Raw genomic sequence first — 21,016 nt, 5'->3', positions numbered from 1 at the left:
ACATAAAGTAGATCTGTTTTCCACCAATCGTGAAACACATGACTGTAGAAAGGGCACATGAACAGATCTTGGTGAATTGCATTTCACGTTAGATGTAATAAGTTCTTAGGTTTTGAAATTCCAAAGTAGTAAGAGTTTTGTACTGGAGAGCATGTGGGACTCTGCTGACGTGAAGCTTGCATTCTTGTGTCGATTAAAACCAGTGTGGGACCACAGGGGAGAAAGAGAGGGGGAGCCTGTAGAAACCCTCAGCTTCTGTTCTAAATAACTATTTAATCTCCACAAACGCTGAACGGCGAGAGCAGGCAACACGTGAGCTGTGAAGTCTGGTAGTGAAGCAGATGATAGAGGCAGATATAACAAGTGGAGAGGGAGGAAGGGAGGGAGGGAGGGAGGGAGGGAGAGTGTATGAATGAGGGTGGGGAGAGAGCGTAAGGATGAGAGCTCAGTTCCAGATTGACTCGCTTTGCCTTTGCCCGCTCAGTTTGAAGACATCAGGAGACTAAGACCAGGAGAGGAACCTTGCAGGCGGAGCTGTGCCAACTACAATTTTTTTTTGTCTCTGTCCTTCTGTGGTGTCTTTTTTTCTATGGGTGAAGCCTCCTACATTAACTGAAGCAGCAGGACCACATGCAACAGGGTGTAGAAGCCAAACTCCCTCCATTTTTTTCGCTTCTCTGTTCAAGAAAAGAGCAAGAAAGATATGCCCTGACACTCGGGAATAGTTTTAGAAGAAGACGGAACATCACAGTGTAGAGGTCCTTGTTTCCGTGGCTTTTCGTTCTAGATTTGTTAAGGAAACATTCAAAGTTATGACTAAAAGAAAGTGGGAGGAGAGGAGAGAAGGCTTCAAAGTCAACTCCACAAAGGAAGAGGCACAGGGGCCCGGGCGCCCCTCCACCAGAGGGCGCTTCTCCGAGTCTTGGAAGAGACTGAGCTCCCGAAAAGGGTCTACCAAGAGGTCAGGACTGGCCTCACAGCAAGCAGCGGTAAGAAGCAGAAGAGCATCTGTGACACAAAAACACAAAAAAACAACAACAAATGAAAACAAATGTGTCACCAAATGGTGTTAGGGAGACATTAAGGCGAAAAACAAAGTTCTGAGTGGCATGCACTTGTGTTGCATTATAAATTGTGTGAAATTTATCTTGTGTACTTTAAATGTGTCTTTGTTATTGTACACGTACTTTCATAATGTATATTTTAATTCTAAGACTCCAACAGTCACCTTGAGGAGTTTTATCATTTTATATCCCAACTCAAGAGGAAGTTTGCTTTTATGCTCTGCAGGCCAGACATTAGGCACTAAGTGGCAGTGCAAACAGTGAGGAGCGTGTGCGCGCCAACACAACTGCTCAAACAGCCTAATTGTTCTGTAACATTGTTCTGAATCGAAGAAGGCTGATGAGAATGTGTGAATTGAAACCTTGGCAACTGTAGCTTGGAAACAGAGTCATTTATATATCTTTGTTTCTTTATAAAGGGTTTATCTCAGGGGGCAGTGTTAAGAGGAATAGTCCTATAGTATGTTAAAGCATTTAAATTCCCAATCAATATTATGTACCTTAGTGTTTACATGCTGATTAAATCCTGATGAAATCCATATGGATTTCACTTTTAAATATGTTAAGCGTAAAGTGCACATGTGCACATTTTATATCCCTGTTCATTCACAATCTGAAGTTATTATATCCTGGAATCACCAGATACTGTATGTGTCCTATTGTGTTTGACTACTAAGACATTCTTGTTAGTAAACATTAAGAAAATCCATCTTGCGCCTGATTGGTGTTAAGGCAGTCTTACGCAGCTTTACGCTGGGCAACTGAAATAGAAACGGATCAGAGTTTGGAATGATCCTTTACAACCTTGGGGGGCTGATTTTGTGCTGCCACCACAGGGCTTTAAGCCTGGAGGATGTGGTTTACTTAGGTTGTTATAGCAACAGTCACACATATCACCCGGCACATTTACAGTAGACTTTCACACTACAGTTACAAATATCTCACTAGAGTTCACATGCTTTTTAAATGTGTCTAAATTATTGAATGCTGCTAAACTGTAGTGATTCCATCACTTCTGGTCACTTCAGAAAAGTCTAATCTGTGTTTTTGTTGGGCGAGGTCACAACCCTAATTAGTTTTAAAGGATGTTCAGGTCCAGGACAAGATAAGCTCAATCCAAAAAATCGGGGGAATACTGGGAATACCACAAAAAAATTTTTAGACTTGTACTTTACAATGGAAGTAATGGGGCAAGTTTTTACATGATTTAAAAGCAGAAATGCTTAAATCTGTGCTTCTATTCAAATTTGTGTATAATTTGCACTGTAACTTTACTCTTACCGTTTTTATGGTTTTATTTGTAACATTGCCAAGGCATTTTAATCTAACTATACACAGAAAAGGTTTATAAGTGATTTTCAGTTTACAGATTGGCCAAATTCACTTGCATTGTAAGTATCTCACTGTAACCCAGATATTTTTGTCCTTACAGAAGAAGAGCTAAAACTGGAAATTATGTATTTGTATTTAATATGCACATATAAGTCCTGTAAAAGCTTATTTCCATCTCCAACACAAGACCACAGAATAAACCCTAGTGCCTAGGTCTCAAATCACAGTCCCCCGGCATTAGATGAAATAACAGGCATGGATTGGAAAGGTCCTCCCTCTGGTAAAACCGACTGGCCTCTGGAGAGGAAGAGTCTCTGACAGCTGAAAAAAAAATTAGAAACCAGAAACCTGAAAAAGATTAATGAGCTCACACACCTGCCTGTGTGCATTTCTGATAAAAGCTTTTTTCTCAAAACCCAGTCACCGCAGGGACCTAGGGAGCCTGTTGCTAGGATGGCCTCAGACACAACATCATTTTTATTTAAACATGAACACTATCATAATCATAATCACTATCAGAATTTTTGCACAATTTCTGCATTTGCTTAACAAAAACATGCATTTACCTCAATCTATCTATAAATTATGTGAATATATGTAATAAGCTTATTTAGAATCAGTCTCTACCCTTAAAACAACCCATTTATCTCATTACACAATAGCACAACAGATTGCTTATTAAAGAGATGATAACGGCCAACCAACCAACTAATCAGGGTACTTGTGGCAGATTAATTTTATGTTGGCAGTATTTACCCCCAGCTCAGGCACATCTAACAGAGCTTGCCCAAACCATTTCATAGCATCACCCTCCTTGAGATGACAGTAAAATGCAAAGCATGTGACTCCTGCCTCAACCAGCCCTCCACATTAGCATTTCCCATCTCCGAATGGCTGGAGTGCCCCAGGGTAGATGCAGCTATCCAATTCAGTATGGATGGCCCCTTTATAGTGGTCAAAGGGAGTAAGACTGTATTAAACACTATTATATTTATACAGTGCAATGCTGCTTTTATTGCGCTATTCCTATTATCCGCTAATTGCCAGGTTGCCTTGGTAACACTCTTGGCACAGGAACTAATGTAAAATTTATGTCAAGCGAGTGTGGCATTTCCTCCTCTGCTCTGTTAACATAGTTGCACTCAGCTCAGGGATCAGGGGTGCCATACTATGAAAATAGATTCATCCTGGAAATTGTGCCAAGATACAGATATTTGTTGTTAGTAGATGTTAATTCATAGCTATATCTGCAGTTTACTTGCAGTTAAACATTATTAAATTCTGTAGAAGAAATTATAACTATAATATGGCAGGAATTACTTGGCCTTTTTATATTTGGGTATAGCTATAAGGTTTCCATATATATTTTGAAAGACTTTAGAGGTACTTTGTCAATTACAGACATTTTTCTTATTTCTTGTATAGTGGTTATTTGTAACAATAAACAGGTCCAGGCCCATGACCAGCTGCTGCAATTTTTTATTTGTTATTGAATTCATATGCACGAGTCCATATTGGATATAAATAAACCAATATTGGATATTTATTTGTTCATTTCCTGTTTTTTTATATTTTGATTACATTTCCTATTTCTTAAAGTTAAACGTAATGAAAATCTCAAATATCAGTTTTTCATACTATACATAATAATAAGCTGCATAACTACATTAATATTTATTGCACAATCACTTGTAGCATTTAAAGAGATTTTAGTTGTTTTTATTTAGACACTGTAGTTTAAAATTTTATTGTTTATTGGCATCAACATAATTATCAATTTATCGCTTATTGTCATATTTTTAATGTGCACACATCCCTTGGTTTGATAGTGAATGATGTTCTCGTAAAAAGATTCGGGAGGAGCGCATCAGATACTTAGCCTAATCAACACAGGTGGACCACAATCTAGTAATCAATTCCATAGTATAAATATCGCTGACTTACCTCTATCCAATGATGGTTTATCAGCATCCCTCCTCCACCCCATCCGAGTTCACTCTATAAATAGACGGGGAAGGGGGGTACTCTAGGTTCGGGCCATTCCCGAGTTCGGAGCCCGGACAGCACGCCAAATACGCAGCTAATTATATGTAAGCGTGAACTTGTGAAAAACTTAACTACATATCAGGGACAAATTTGTTCTCATAAGTAAGCTAAATCTGGCAAAACCTCTTTGGAGATGTCCTCATTTGTAAATTAAGTTTTTTATTGTAAAAATGCAGTTTTAAACTTTTTTTGTCAGGGTTAGGTTATAGTATTTATAACTAGCTTCTTATAAAAACAGTAGAAGTCTATGGAATGTCCCAATTTAGATGGCTAGGTAAATGTGTTTGGGTGCGTTTTGATCTACAGTCATTGGCCATCTGCAGAGGTTTGTAACTATGGCAAGTAATTGTCAGAAATTAAATATATTTGCATATTTGCAGGAAGTCATTTGCGAAGCACTGCAATTTTCATAACGAAGGTTAAAGGAATGTCACCACATTTAAATAACTATTTTATTGTATCATTTTACATTTCCTAATCAACTCATCTTCTCCAACCGGAAAGAAAGTCTTGTATCGTTCAAAGTGGCCAATTAGTGGTCTTCATATCCCGCCACAGTCCTTATTAGTCTGACAAAAAAATCATGCAGAGGGAGATTGGAGCCAGAATAACTCAGGCCTTACAGTGAAAGAATGTCAAATTGAATAGATTCATTAATGCAGGACCACATGAAGACTGTCTGTGCATCCCTCTGTTTAGTATAAAGCAAAGCAGTAACTAAATATATTCATTTTAATTTTATGCTCTTTTATGGGACTGTAACATTTGCATAATATTTTCCTCAAGTCTTGTGGCTCTGAACAAACACAATATTTATATTCTGGAGTTTTAAATGTCATTGAGTTGACACTTCATTTGCCAAACTTTCTCAAAGTGTTTAAGAGATTAAATGTGCATAGTCACTGGAATTTATTAAATGATTTCGATCTTCTTTCATTAGCCTTTATAAGATGAGTGGACATTGCTCTTGTCCAGACCTGCTAGTGTTTGTCTTCTAGTCATTTGTTCCCGTGGGGACTCACACATCCATACATATTCTTAGGATTTTCCTTCCACAGTCAATTCAGATGAGACAAAAACACACAAAAATCACAAAATTGTCCTGTGCTTTTTTGCTAACATCGGTTCCATTAACCTTAGTCTGAACGTCTGTCTTAGTCCTTTGTTGTGTCTTTGACCCCACTGAATTGCTTCTAGGGACTATTAAATTCCACATTTCCCTTTTTATCACTTTCTCTTTATAAAAAAGCTGTTTTGATCTCAAAAAGCATCATTGCCATTTAATAACGGGGCCTTTAATGATGGCACCTTTGACTGGCAACTGCTATATTCTGAAAACCTGTGTGAGATGCTGTGATACTGATTGGATGGTCTGTGATAAATTGCCCTCAGACCGAGACTCAAACCTGTTGGATTATTGAGACTCTAATTAGTGTTCTCCAGCAGCGAGAAAGTCTTTACTAATTGCATTGCAGCCTTACAGTTTATTTGATTCTTAATTCAAATATGTTTTCTTTAGTCCACTTTTGCGAGGTGAACGGTGTTAGTTGGGACTTTAATTAGCTGCTTAAGGCTGAAAATATTTTTCCTTAGCTCGACAGAATGCCACTTTTAGGTAATGTATGTGTGTCATTGTAGTGCCATCAGACACTTGCTACTCAATCCTGTCTGAGCTAAGACAGAGATGAAGTGGATTACAGTTATGTGGAAAGAATGTTGCTCTTTTTACATGCACACTCAGCAGATGACAACATGCCAGAAAAATAACTTAATAATTATGTTTTTCATCTAAGAGTCAATTAAGTTTTTTTTTTTTCAGTATCGACCAGAAGCATTACTATTTATTTTAATTAGTGACGGAATTAGTGCTCTGTGTTTATCCCATCCAAAGTGCACACACACACACACTGATAACACACACCTGGAGCAGTGGGCAGACATGTTTTTGCTGCTGTGCCCCGGGAACAGTTGGGGGTTCGTTGCCTTGCTCAAGGGCACCTCAGTTGTGGTATTGTAGGTGTGAGAGAGCGCTGTACATTCACTCCCTCCACCGACAATTCCTACTGATACATGGCTTGAGTTTAAAAAACAAAATGTTCAAATAGGCCAGGTATATTGCAGAGTAGTTATAGAGCTTTAGGCAGGGTTTCAGGACCAGAAAGATTGATTGAAGGGTGTGTGTGCAAAACAATTTAATTACTTGACAGTGAAATATTGCATTTATTGTTTAAAACAACTCACCCCAGGCAAAACCAATTTGCATGTTGTGTATGTAGCAAGAAGCAGGAAAGCTAAGGGAAAGGAAATTAAATGTACGGAAAAGGATTAGGGCCAAGCAATAATAAACAAATAGATCCATCTTGAGATTAAAGTCATTATAAAATGAGATTAAACTCATTAAATTGAGAAAAAAAGTCTAAATTAAATGTTAAAAATAAACTCATTAAATTACACCAAAAATGTGTTGTGTTTTGAGAAAAAACTTGTTAAATTTCAAGAAAAATGTTGAAATTAAATGTTGAGAATGAACTCATTAAATTACGAGAAAAAGTCATTGTGTTTCGAGAAAAAAATCGTAGCATTTTTGAAGGAAAAAAGCAGAAATTAAATGTTGAGAACAAACTCATTAAATTATGATAATAAAGTATAAATAAAGTGCTGAGAATAAACACACCTGTGTCATGTTAATTTTATCTCGTTATCAGTCATCAGTAAGCATTAGTCATTGGTGCAGGTCGTAGAGAGCAATGTTTGTGAATGAAGCCAATGCTGTCGACCATTAGGCTATAGGGTTAGTAGGCTATATGAGGGCTTGTATTTAAAAATTGTAATAAATAAAATAATTTTACACTCTGTTATTATTGCATCCTGTTAATGTACAACAATACTGACGAGGAAATAGTATTTGTCACTATTTATAATATAATTAGCATTTAATTACTATTTACACTTATCGCAAAGATCTGCTACTTTTACATAGCGTAAATAGAATTCAGATTTTCACAAAGTAAATAAAATCTATTAAAAAGAGTAAACTTTACTTAGAGTTAACAGAATGTTATATCAGAGGTTATATCAGAAGCCAATGAAACCGACACCAAATAGCATTGAAACAGGAAGTGAAGTAAACAGAAGAGAAAGACAAAATAATGATCCACATAACAGAACATAAACCTGACAAAAAGATCATAAGGTTTGTTCTGATCCTCGAATCTGACTGGACAAGAGACTTTTTATTTATATTTTCACCTAGGCGTTCTAAACGGGCTGTCAGTCAGTCTTTAAACCATTCATTCAACCACACGTTCAAAAACGCTGATTCATTCAAAATGTTTAATCTTGCATTATAATGACTTTAATCTTGAGATGGTTTTTATTATTTTTCATTATTGCTTGTCGCTAATCCTCTTCTGTAGAAATGAGAGAAATTAAAAAAATATGGGAAAGAAGTAAAGGAAAGAATTTGTTTTTAGAAGAACATGATGTGAATGAAAGAATTTATATATATATATATATATATATATATATATGTGTGTGTATATATATATGTATGTATGTATGTATGTATAAATTTGGAAATATTACTATTTTTAATGTTTTTGAAAGAAGTTTCTTCTACTCATCAAGCCTGCATTTATTTGATCAAAAATACAGAAAAAAAAATTAATATTGTGATATATTTTTACAATTTAAACTAATTGTTTTTAAATTTATTATACTTTAAATTATCATTTATTTCTGTTATGCAAAGCTGAATTTTTAGGATCATTATCACATGATCCTTTAGAAATGTCACGTTCGGTGATACAGGAAAACAAGGAGAGATCCAATTGCAGGTATGATGTTTATTTGAGGGCAAATCCAAAGGGGTACACAGTCCAGGCAGGGTCAAAACCAGAATATCCAAACAAACAAGAAAACAGACAGAACACACGGTAAGGGCAAGACTACGGATAGTATCAAACACTAGACGAGGACTCTGTGACACAGACTCAGACAGACCGGGTAAATATACACAGAAGGATGATGAGGGAACTGGAGACAGGTGGGGAACAATCAGTTAACTCAACAAGGAGGAAGGTGACCAAATAAGGGAACAGGAAGTGATAAGGTGACAGACACCGTGGGAAAGGAGGACACCTAGTGGAAACCCAGGGAACACAACCCAGACACTGGGACAAGAAATCATTCTAATATGATGATTCATTATCAAAGTTGGAAACAGTTCTGCTGCTTAATATTTTTTCAGAACATGTGATACTTATTTAGGATACTTTGATGAATAAAAAGTAACAAAAAAAAAAAAAAAAAGAAGCTATGTTTTTAAAATATAAATATTTTGTAATAATATACACTACTGGTCAGTAATTTGGGGTCAGTAATTTTTTTTTCTTTCTTCTTTTTAAATAAAATCAATACTTTTATTCAGCAAGAATGTGTTAAATTGATAAAAAGTGATAGTAAAGAAAATATATTATTAGAATATATATTATTAGAATTTTTTTTTTTTGAATAAATGCAGTTCTTTTTAACCTTTTATTCATCAAATATATTAGACAGCAGAACTGTTTCCAATATTCATAATAAATCAGAATATTAGAATGATTTCTAAATGATCATGTGATAGACAAGTGAATTGTGTAATTCTGTGTACGTGAGTGTGTGCCCTCACTAATTTAGTGAAATCTATTGAAAACCGACTAGTGAGTTGGACCTTACTACTTTAAAAGGCTTACAAATGAGCCAAATCATGCTTATATTTACATCTAGTAAAAAAAATAATTAAAAAGCGTGTGTTTTTTTCTGCACAGGTTTTTGTGAGGTGTTCAGGGGTAGGGCTCAGATGCGATGAGAAAAATATACACAAAGCACTTGTTCCAGGTACAGCATAATGAATAGTATAAACAGTATAATGATTGTTTTCCTCCATTACTGACTTTGCTCAAAGCATGACTCTGGAGATTTTGGATTTAATACACACACTTTTCAATTTCAAACTCGTGTCCATTTTACAGTCTGCATTATATGACGAAGTACCGTAAACATAGTCAGTGTATTGATGTGTGACTGGTTTTGCCTGACGTGTTGAGGTTGGTTTTTGATGCCAGCTCACTGGGCCCTGTGGGTTTGATTGCTCCAGATGGGGCAGTGAACAGGGAGAGATCAGCCAGTGGAGGTCTTCCTGACAGAGGGAGGAGACCCAGTAGGAGACTCATCCCATCCTCTGACTCCTCCAGAGCCCCACCGAGCTGCTATTATCCTCTTGCCTCCAGGGCCAGGCTCAGCATCACAGGCTTAGAAGAACACCAGTGACAGTGCGGGATTGAAAAGAGACAGATACACATGCACATCTCAAATATCCATAACAAATGCACATGTTCTCCGGAACAAAATAAGCATGCTAATACAAAGCATGCTCTTGTAATACCTGTCACACCTGCAATTAAATATGCCTGCCTGCGTTCAAATGCACATATGCAAAAATCATTGCTTTTATTCACAGCAGCGTACACAGTTATAATGGGGCATATATCTTTGGATACTAAAAGAGCATCTACTGTAATGTTAGCTGCATTTTTACATGCAGTTTTAATGAATTCATACTTTTCAGAACAATTTCACAGTGGGCAATACAATGTAATTTGACTGGCAGGTGGGAATTGGTTTCATATTCACACACGTCAGTTCACAAATCAGATCTGGCACAGGCGCAGTGAAAGAAAATAGCTTGAAGCTGTGATGTTTCTCAGCTTCCTGCTGCTTCTTAACTTATCGGTTATTTTTAATACTTAAAATTAAACTAGCTACAATGATTCTTAGTTCTGCAGATGGAGTATGATAATTATTTGACCTCGCAAATCATTATTTTGGATTGGTGTTTTGTAAATGAACTGGGTTACACGATCGGAGTTTGTATGGGTGAACATTTTCTTTGTGAATTCTACTTTACAATGCTTCCTAATTAACATTTTTGATGTAAATCACTGTAGATTGCCTTTCATTGGCTTAAATGTTAATTTCAATCATTAAAATTCAAGCCATTTAGCAGGCACTCTTTTGCAGAGACTTACTAAACATGGTTAAAGCATATCAAATGTGCAAACTAAAAAACCTCTGCATCTTTTTGTCAGAATTACATTCTGTTTGATTCTTCAGTAATGATTGCCATTAGATTGAATGTCTGAGAACATTATATCTTGATGATACTGGCAAAAAAAAAAAAAAAGAAAACATGGTTTCCTGAGCATCCAAAGCATATGACTCTAAACAGCCATGTTTGTTTTGCTCTTTGCAAAGAGGGTCAGTGCTCTTAACATTCATTATTTTCTATTATAATTAATGCTCGATGTTTTACCACTGCATTATTGAATTCCCATTTGTTTGCTTGTTTGTTTTGGTGCCTGATTTAAAACATTTTAAAAACAAATTGATGCAGGTTTTTTTATTTTATTTAATTTTTTGTTTTTATATGCATTTAAGTAGTCTGTCTCAGAGCCATTTCGGACACACCAACTCTGTAACTGAACTGAGAAGAGGAGGGTTCACGAAATACAAAGTCCCTCTAGTGGTTGGGTCTGGAAATGTAGGTTATTCTAAATGCACAATATAAAAATTACGATTTTTTTTTATTCCACATTTCCCTCAAAAAAAAAAAAAAGTAGTTCTGTAAAAAAAAATTTATTCAGGTATATATATTTTTGTACGTTATCAAGTAAAGTAAACATAAAAAATGGAACCTTATAGAGATGCTGTCATTGTCTGAGAAATTATTTAAGGCATTGTCAGCACTGAAGATCGCAGTGCATGCTGAAGATTTATTCAAAGTAACTTTATTCCTACTACAACCTGTTCATCAGAAATTAGATTAGAAACTGAATTACTGCGTCATTGTGATGCCTTTGACTTGCAGACTGCAGAGGTGAAGGAGCATTGTCTTGCAAGAATGAGTTTAGATGAAGGCTTACAGATGCAGAGACTGTTCTATCTTAAAGTGACAGGACAGCTACTTTAATTTAGCACAGGCAACTACTAGCAACTAGTGAAGTGAGACTAAAATGGTGTGAAGTAGCCTTCTTAGGTTGAGTGAAGATCAGGACATCACATTCTGGATCATCTGCAGATTAATTTTGCATGCAGGTCGGTCAGCCCAGGTCAATTCCACTTGTAACACAATGTTGTGCTGAATCCATGGGCTTGCTGGGATGACAAGTAGCTCTGACTGAGATGCCCAACAAGTTTCTGGTAATTCACTGTAACTAATGTAGCAGAATGAGAACCTGGGTTGTTTACCATTTGGACTTTAAATGACAATGCCTTTTAAATTCCAATTCAACTTCTTTATTTGAATTTAGGTAGCAAACAGGATGCAGAATTGAAATTCAAAGCATATGTATTTTTTTTTTTTCGAAATTCCACCTTTATAAATTTGTGGAAGATTGAATTTTTTTCTTAATTTCCCTGTGTTGAATTGTATTTCATTATAATTCAGTAAAGCCCTGTGTGGTGCGGCCAATTCCATTTAAATTTATACTGAAAAGGCAGCCAGTTCTTCAGAGGTTTTAACAACCAGAGGTCTCACAGGTTGTTAATGAAAGGCAGCAGGTCATTCCCCATGAAGTGGACATTTCAGAAGCTTGATTGGCTTCTAACAAGTTGTTCTGAAAAAGACCTGATTAAAAACAGCTCATTCAAGTATCTTGTTTAGTCTGTAGTTTTCCGCTTCCATTTTTAGCAGTGAGGTCATTTTAGGCCTCTTAAATGTGATCAGAAGGGTGTCTGTAACAAGTGATGTGTTGATGATTTCTTCAAGGGCAAATTGAGGCTGAATTATTAGAGAAAATTACTCTGAGAGATATAGACCTGTATATCAGTTGAAAATATCAGACTTAGGGGAGTGTGTGGTGGGTGGAAACTAGTTGTGAATGTATGGTGTGGCTGTTGATGGTTAGCACCTTTTCAGTGTAAATAATGATAGTCTTTAGCAGTGAGAAAAGTGTTAAGAGGAGATGGAGGAAGAGAGAAGAGAGAGGTCTGCAGGTGTATGTACCGATGATCATGGTGTGGAGGTATAAGTGGCTTCAGTCACCTCTATCAAAATCAAAAAAGGCCCCTTTGACAAACTGAACTGCTGTTCTGGGGTCATATGATCTCTTTTGGACTCCATACAGTCTATGATGATGTGGCTTCAGGTTCATTTTCTTCAACATAAGCATTGGGTTATTAAGGTTGATGAAAGCTTATAATTGATTTTGCTGTTCTGACTATTTTATTTATTTTAAGTTTAGTTTTAGTATTATTTGATTACAATTATTTTGTAGTTTTGCTTATGTCCTATTTGGTTTGTATTCCTTTCAGCTCTTTTAAGAGTTCAATTCATCTGCAATTTGCCTGTTTCATTAGGTTCATCTTAACTCTGTCCAGTCCAGTTTGCATATTAGTTAAATATTTACAGTAATTCTAGACATTTTAGACAGTTTTTAGAGTAAGACTTGGGACTGATATTTAGAACAAATAAAGAGATTTAGCTTTTATATTAAGCAATTGTGTTTTAAATGGTTTGATTCTAAAAATCATCTTTAATGTTAAAAAAATAAAAAAATAAAAAAACTATTTAAATTTTATTTTTAATTTACATTTTTTTTGTAACATTTTGAAGTATTCAGTGGTTGTTTGCTGGACACCATATTTTATAGCCAAAACTCCATAATATGCCACTTTACATTTACACAAATGCATGTGAAATGACTGCATTTGCTAATTAATAAGCTAATTGTACTTAGAATATAGGACATATTATAGTGCTTTTGTGGAAATCTGTGCAAAATATCGATAAGCTGTTAAATAAGAGGTTTCTTTATATTCACCAGCTCAGCTCAGGTGCATGGATTCATTTTATGTGATGGCCATCTAGTGTTTGAATAGATACATCACACACATATTTTTCTATTTATTTTATTTTTCTTTCTTCTTGAAGTTATGTAAAATCTAGAAAAATGAGGAGTGGGGAGAAATCAGAACATGGAGTTAAAATGAGCCGATCACAAAACACAGTCTCTACAGTCCCAAAAACAAGCAAGCGACACATATTCCTATGTCTACCATTCCCAGGTTCAAAATGGCAACAAAAACTATTCTGGTGCACATTTAACCTATATCTATCATTCAAAGTGACAAGTAGCATAGAGCATGTATATCCAAGGTTATATTCTTCTTTGATTATTCACTTCAATTGCATGAGGCAGTGTTACTATAAAGCCAAACAACATCAGTAATAATTTTTCAGAGTGTGATGTTACATGAATAGGTAATTCGAGTTCCACAACTGGACAGAAAAGCCTAAAGTTGTATAATACATCAGAAAGAATATCTTCAATCTTTGCTAAATGGAGCCTTGGCAATAGAACACACAAACACCCTGTCAGATACCCTCGGTACATGAGGCAGATCACATATAATCACCAGCGCTTTATGAAACTAAAGAAAGCAAATGGCTGATTATCGTGATGACCAAGAAGCGTTTGATTTTCACTGCTTACAACTGCACAGCTTCCATCACAATAAAAACAATCTCTGCTGCTCCAACAAGCATACACTTTTTACATAATTAGAGCTTCTGGTGGGGACATAAGAGATGCAATGAAGCTCTATTAGCGATTGTTTTAATGTGTTCTATGCGTTCAAAACCAGTCTACAGTATATAGTGAAATATGATATAGAAAAATAGGGGGTCATGCAAAATGAGTTGCATGTAACATCTTTGATAGTGAAACAGCAAGCGTGTGAAGTCACAAAGGGTTCTGTTGAGATTAAAGGATGATATAGTGAGCTAGAAACATTCACTTCTGCCACTGTTTTAAATTGGCTGGGACTGCTATGCTCCCGAACTTGAACAGCTTGCAACCCGAGCTCATTAAAGAGACAGTTCTCACTCCATCATTCCTTCTGAATAATGATGAGGGTGCTTTGCTATAGTCTTTACAGATTTCACCACAGATGCAGCACCCTTTTGGACCCTATTGATTGTGTAGTAAATCTTCATCATTGGGACCTGATAATCGAGCGGTTTTGGTGGCACTGGGTGTATGAAGCAGTGTTTGTTAAAAAATCTGTTCTCAGGGGAGATTTGTATTATTTCAAACTTTGTGAAAATCCTATTGTTTTGTTAAAATGTTGCAAATGATTTTAATAATAAAAAAATATTTATAACAATATTGCAGTGCTTAAAATCACACAATGACAGTCTAAATGAATGTCTAAGGATTTTGGGAATGCCCATTACACTGATGATGAGTGAAAGAGAGAGACGGAATCGTGAAGCATCACATTCTCTGTCTATTTTCTAGAGAGACTTTTGTTACTGCACAACTGGTATATAAAAAAAGATTGGGATGCTTTTGTTTGGTGTTTCTCTTCATTTTTGTATGTTATTGTACACATATCTCAACAATAAATTTCTTCATTTTGACTACAAATAAAATTTGTACATCTTTAGCATATATTAATAATGTCCTAAGCATTTTTTGGGCCATCAAGCATTATTTTACACTGAATCACTGCTGATAATGGGATCCGCCCCGAAACTGGCATGTGAATCGATTCCTGTTGGTGTATGTCTGAGGATATTCATGTACGCTGTGCACGTTCAAATATATTTGCGTGCACACACATAAACAGATTGAAATACATGAACATATTGTGGAATATATTTTCCACACCACTCTTTTGTGGCGAGGAGGTAGTGACATGTAAACAGCAGTGCGTAGGTCAGAAAGTAATTAGATGCTGCTGTGAATTGCTTTTGTGTGTGTGTGTGTGTGTGTGTGTGTGTGTGTATGCGTAGTACATGTGTATAGTGAAGACCCGATTGTGTTGTGCAGGTGTTGTGTGATGCATGCTAAAGTTAAAATAAATGCAACTGGTTAAGTGGTTGACTTTTACCCTAAGCTACACTCACTAATCACCAGTCTGAAAGAGTCCAGGGGTTTGGCATGTGAATTTATAAATAGTTTGTTGAGGCTTGTCTGGTCACATCCATGAATGTGTCAATAACCTGTTTTCCCAGTGTGCGCTTGTTTGCGTGTGTTTGCAGTGACCCTCTGATCTGGATACAGACTGGATCTGGTGGCTACGGTGACCTCGGAATAAGAGAGAAACAGACTAATATTAGTGTAGATGCCATTCTTCTAATGATGTAGCAAGTACATCGGGTGTTATGGGAAGTGTTCCCAGTTCCGGTTTACCTAATTAATGCAGCCTAAAAATCCTTTAACGGATTTGGATATTAAAAGCATATTAGTATGTTATGTGTAAACCAGGTTAAAGAGATGGGTCTTTAATCTAGATTTAAACTGCAAGAGTGTGTCTGCCTCCCGAACAATGTTAGGTAGGTTATTCCAGAGTTTAGGTGCCAAATAGGAAAAGGATCTGCCACCCGCAGTTGATTTTGATATTCTAGGTATTATCAAATTGAATTTTGAGAACGTAGCGGACGTAGAGGATTATAATGTAAAAGGAGCTCATTCAAATACTGAGGTGCTAAACCATTCAGGGCTTTATAAGTAATAAACAAAATTTTAAAATCTAAACATTGTTTTAAGGGGGCCAGTGCAGTGTTGACAGGACCGGGCTAATATGGTCATAATTCCTGGTTCTAGTAAGAACTCTTGCTGCTACATTTTGGACTAGCTGTAGTTTGTTTACTTAGCTGCAGAACAACCACCCAATAAAACATTACAGTAATCTAACCTTGAGGTCATAAATGCATGGATTACCATTTCTGCATTTGACATTGAGAGCATAGGCCGTAATTTAGATATATTTTTGAGATGGAAAATGCAGATTTACAAATGCTAGAAATGTGGCTTTCTAAGGAAAGATTGCGATCAAATAGCACACCAAGGTTCCTAACTGAATTGACAGAGCAGCCATCAAGTCTTAGACAGTGTTCTGGGTTATTACATGCAGAGTTTTTAGGTCCTATAATTAACACCTCTGTTTTTTCAGAATTTAGCAGTAAGAAATTACTCGTTATCCAGTTTTTTATATCGACTATGCATTCCATTAGTTTTTCAAATTGGTGTGTTTCACCGGGCTGCGAATAAATATAGAGCTGAGTATCATCAGCATAACAGTGAAAGCTAACACCATGTTTCCTGATGATATCTCCCCAGGGTAACATATAAAGCGTGAAGAGTAGCGGCCCTAGTACTGAGCCTTGAGGTACTCCACTTGTGATCAAAATGATACATCTTCATTCACTGCTACGAACTGATGGCGTTCATATAAGTACGATTTAAACCATGTTAATGCACTTCCATTAATGCCAACAAAGTGTTCAAGTCTATGCAAAAGAATGTTGTGGTCAATTGTGTCAAATGCAGCGCTAAGATCCAATAGAACTAATAGAGAGATACAACCACGATCAGATGATAAGAGCAGGTCATTTGTAACTCTAAGGAGAGCAGTCTCAGTACTATGATACGGTCTAAATCCTGACTGGAAATCCTCACATATACCATTTTTCTCTAAGAAAGGAATATAATTGTGAGGATACCACCTTTTCTACTATCTTGGACAGAAAAGGGAGATTCGAGATTGGTCTATAATTAACTAGTTCTTTGGGGTCAAGTTGTGGTTTTTTGATGAGAGGCTTAATAACAGCCAGTTTGAAGGTTTTGGGGACATATCCTAATGACAATGAGGAATTAATAATAGTCAGAAGAGGATCTATGACTTCTGGAAGCACCTCTTTCAGGAGCTTAGATGGTATAGGGTCTAACATACATGTTGTTGGTTTAGATGATTTAACAAGTTTATACAATTCTTCCTCTCCTATGGTAGAGTATGAGAGGAACTGTTCCTCAGGGGGTCTATAGTGCACTGTCTGATGCGATACTGTAGCTGACGGCTGAATGGTTACAATTTTATCTCTAATAGTATCGATTTTAGAAGTAAAGTAGTTCATAAATTCATTACTGCTGTAATGTTGGGAAATGTCAACACTTGTTGAGGCTTTATTTTTCGTTAATTGTATTAATGTATTGAATAATTACCTGGGGTTATGTTTGTTTTCTTCTAAAAGAGAAGAAAAGTAATCGGATCTAGCAGTTTTAATGCTTTTCTGTAGGATAGGTTACTTTCCCGCCACGCAATACGAAATACCTCTAGTTTTGTTTTCCTCCAGCTGCACTCCATTTTTCGGGCTGCTCTCTTTAGGGTGCTAGTATGCTCATTATACCATGGTGTCATACTGGTTACCTTAACCTTCCTTAAGCGTAAAGGAGCAACTGTATTTAAAATGCTAGAAAAGAGAGAGTCCATAGTTTCTGTTACATCATCAAGTTGTTCTTGGTGGTTTGGAGGTTTTGGATATGCTAAGGAATTCAGATACATCAGTAAGATAACTTAAAAAGCAGTCTTTTGTGGTAGAAGTGATGTTTTTTTTTAAAGATTTAAACTTGAAATGGAAAATTAAAGCCACCAGCAGGTGGCAGCAAGTCACTTTTAAAAATGAGTCCATGGACATTAAATCGATTAATTCAAAAGGTTGATTCATTCAGCAATGAATTATTTGACTGTCTTAATAAGTGAGTCACTGAATCATTTGTTCAAAAAACTCTTTTTTTTTCTGATTTATTCAGTAAAGAAACACCGTCTTGTCGTGTGTTGTGTTGCTCAGTTTTGCAAAATAGTTTGGAAAACAGGCATCTAAAATATAACTTTATTAAACTTGTATTTTGCCTCTTATCTTGAATCTCATGGGCATTCTGAATGCGTTTAAATCGAAAATGCATGCTTGCACTCTCTGGGTGTGTTTTTGTTTGGTTTGTGATATACTCGATAATGTCAGATTTGCATGTTGTTTAAAAAAAAAAACTCTAGCGATATTAGAGGATATCGCACAACCCCGCCTTGACTTGAGTGGAAAATGATATCAAGCACGGCTGTGTATGCAGTCTGTGTTCTACCAATTTTATTTTGTAGTAAGTAACGAATATGCTATGGGGAAATGTGTCGGAGGAAAAGGATACATTTTAATTAAGAAATATAGTGGAGTAAAAGTGAAAGTTGACAGAAATATTAGAACCTGAGTAAAACACAGATTCTCCCAAAAGTAATGAAATATAAATGGGCTACTTTGTTACATTGCACCACTGTGCATATATATATATATATATATATATATGTATTCAAACATTTATATAATATTAATATAATAATATTTTATATATGTGTGTTCAGACAAAAAACAATAACATCAAAACCGTGAAATTAGTAATTTTATTTAATAAATGAACTCACTTGATTTCTAGATTTTATATTTTTTCTTATATTAAGACATATTTGTTGGGGGCATGAAAATGTACTGCATAGTAGAATGACCCTCCACATGACACATGGTTATTGCTGTCACATAAATATGGTAAGCATGTGTACGGTGTCTTCATGCTCTCTCTGTTTAAATCCCACTCACTAAATCTCTGTATCTTTGGGAGCTTCTCGTCCTCGTTGTCAGATCTGATTGGAGGACAATCCTCTTTCCACATACCTGCACATTAAACCCAATCTCCCACTGACACTGGTAAACGGAGGTTGCTATGGATACACGACTTGCCTTGAAGAGTTGCATAATCTTCTCAGCATCTCAAGATACCTTGAGTGACAGGAGAACTCTGCATCCAAGGAAGAAGCAGGAAGAGGAGGAGCTTCCCACTCGGTGCGCTACTTAGTATTCCATCCAGGTCTCTGTGGCATCTCTCACATCTGCGTGGCCAGGTGATGCCCGTGGAGATTGGGGATTGATTGTTGAGATTCATTATTACGATCTGATCCTCAGGGATGCCAACCTAGTGACTACAAAGCACGATGGCCAACTCTTCTACTGCATTCTCTCCATTTCTACCGTACCATTTATTTGTTTAAACACTTCTGCCTCAGGGAGGTTTTTTTCCCTATCACATTTTCTGAGACAATGTCAGACCGTTTAACAAACCCTGTATTATTAAACCCATCCAATGGAGGGGAGCAGTTCAGTCCAATACAACGAAGAGACATTTTTTTGTTCTTTCTCTCTCTCTCTCTCTCTCTCTCTCCCTCTCTCTCTCTCTCTCTCTCTCTCTCTCTACTCCATTATCCTTCCGTTGGTCAATGCGTCATATGTTTGGAAAGGATTGAGTGTGCGGGAATGGAGGAGGAGGGGGCTTTAGAGGAAGAAAAAAGAGAGGGAATAGAGGAGAACAGTTCAGAGGAGTACAAATAGAAGACATTGCGAGGGAATCAGGGGAATCTTTCCTCTCAGTTTTTCCATTTGTGACCTGAAAGACCTAAAAGAAGAGAAAGCTGTATTAAAATGAAAAGAACACCATCTGCTCTCTAATATTCCTCATCAATTCCAATGCTTTGCCTTCACAGCAACTCTCAACCTCATTCTACTGCATGATCTCATGTATCTTTTGTTTTTCAATTTCTTTGACAGTACATACTATCATTCTTGTTGCTTCCTTCCATGCATCTCTTTCTTTCCACTCCCCGCACTCTCTCTCTCTCTCTCTCTCTCTCTCCGGCTTCTTCAAGACAGTGCCGATCTGCTGCTCTACATCACAGCTACTGTTTCTCACTCTCCTCTCTTCCACTCAGCTTTGCTCCTCTTCTCTCTGCTTCTCTCCACTCATTCAGACCGCATGCTCGAAGTTATCTCTAGCACTGTTGGGTCTTTGTGGCCAGTGGAAGTGGACCCGGACACCCTGTATGGTCTGAAGGTGTTTTCCCGATCCAGTGGATCTGTGGGGAGGGGAGGGAGGATAGGGAGGGGGTGCAGGTGAAGAACGCCTTGTTCGGGAGGAAACAGGTTGCGTGTTTTTGCGACAGGGACTGAGGAGGGTCATGCTTCATGAGTTAAGTGGATTTCGGACTGAGACCCCTCGTGCATCGCCGCCCCAATGTGGGGCCCTTTTCCGGATGGCGGGAACGTCCGGCCAGGAGCGATGAACCAGCTGGATGCTCCTCGGCCTCTCAACTGGACAATACGGAAACTGTGCCATGCAGCCTTCCTTCCGTCTGTGCGCCTGCTAAAGGTACCCGTGGGATGGGCAAATGGGGGAGGAAAGAGACAATAATGTCTTTTTAAAAGAAAAATGCTTAGGACACATTCTTTTTGGCGTGTACTGATTGAATTAGTTGTTTAAAATCAGAAAAATGTGACTCAAAAGACTAGATATAAGAAGAAAGCTCTTTTTAAAGAAGACTTTGAGTTTAACTGATACATAAAGCCTCATCATGTGTGTACATTGGGATTGATTCTCTCTAAAGCATTTTCCTCTGCACGGAAATTCAGTGCTTCATAAGAGCTTTTTCTTGCAGTGCGCTGAAGCAGCTAACTTCTCTGTCTTATTTGATAATGACAGGTACTCTGCTCATGTGGAAGTATATTGTCAGAGTCTGAAGTGTTGAGTTCTCCCAGCTAAATTAAAAATCACATTTTTAATAAAACATTTAAAGTAATGTTTTATTGCTTACCCACAAATCACTTACATCTTTGCACATGCTTTACATTACAAGTATAGCTTTTCACATGA

The 21,016-nt window shown here is 36.8% G+C and overlaps 1 protein-coding gene across 7 annotated transcripts in view; it reads left to right on the top strand.

The window, feature by feature from the left end:
* Nucleotides 1-441: 441 nt before the first annotated feature.
* Nucleotides 442-21,016, top strand: part of LOC132139774 (transient receptor potential cation channel subfamily M member 3-like) — a 125,059-nt gene continuing 104,484 nt past the window's right edge. For 5 of the 7 annotated variants that reach the window (XM_059548381.1, XM_059548380.1, XM_059548386.1 and 2 more), the window contains exon 1: nt 442-989. In XM_059548381.1, the coding sequence (XP_059404364.1) occupies nt 813-989 (177 nt within the window). In that variant the 5' untranslated portion in view covers nt 442-812. Of the gene's footprint in view, nt 990-20,380; nt 20,516-21,016 lie in introns of those variants that run through there. The other 2 variants (XM_059548383.1, XM_059548382.1) reach the window with 1 other exon arrangement.

This window comes from Carassius carassius, chromosome 4, assembly GCF_963082965.1.
Source record: "Carassius carassius chromosome 4, fCarCar2.1, whole genome shotgun sequence".
NCBI classification, from domain to species: Eukaryota; Metazoa; Chordata; class Actinopteri; order Cypriniformes; family Cyprinidae; genus Carassius; species Carassius carassius.
This window is presented reverse-complemented; position numbering and strand designations above follow the sequence as displayed.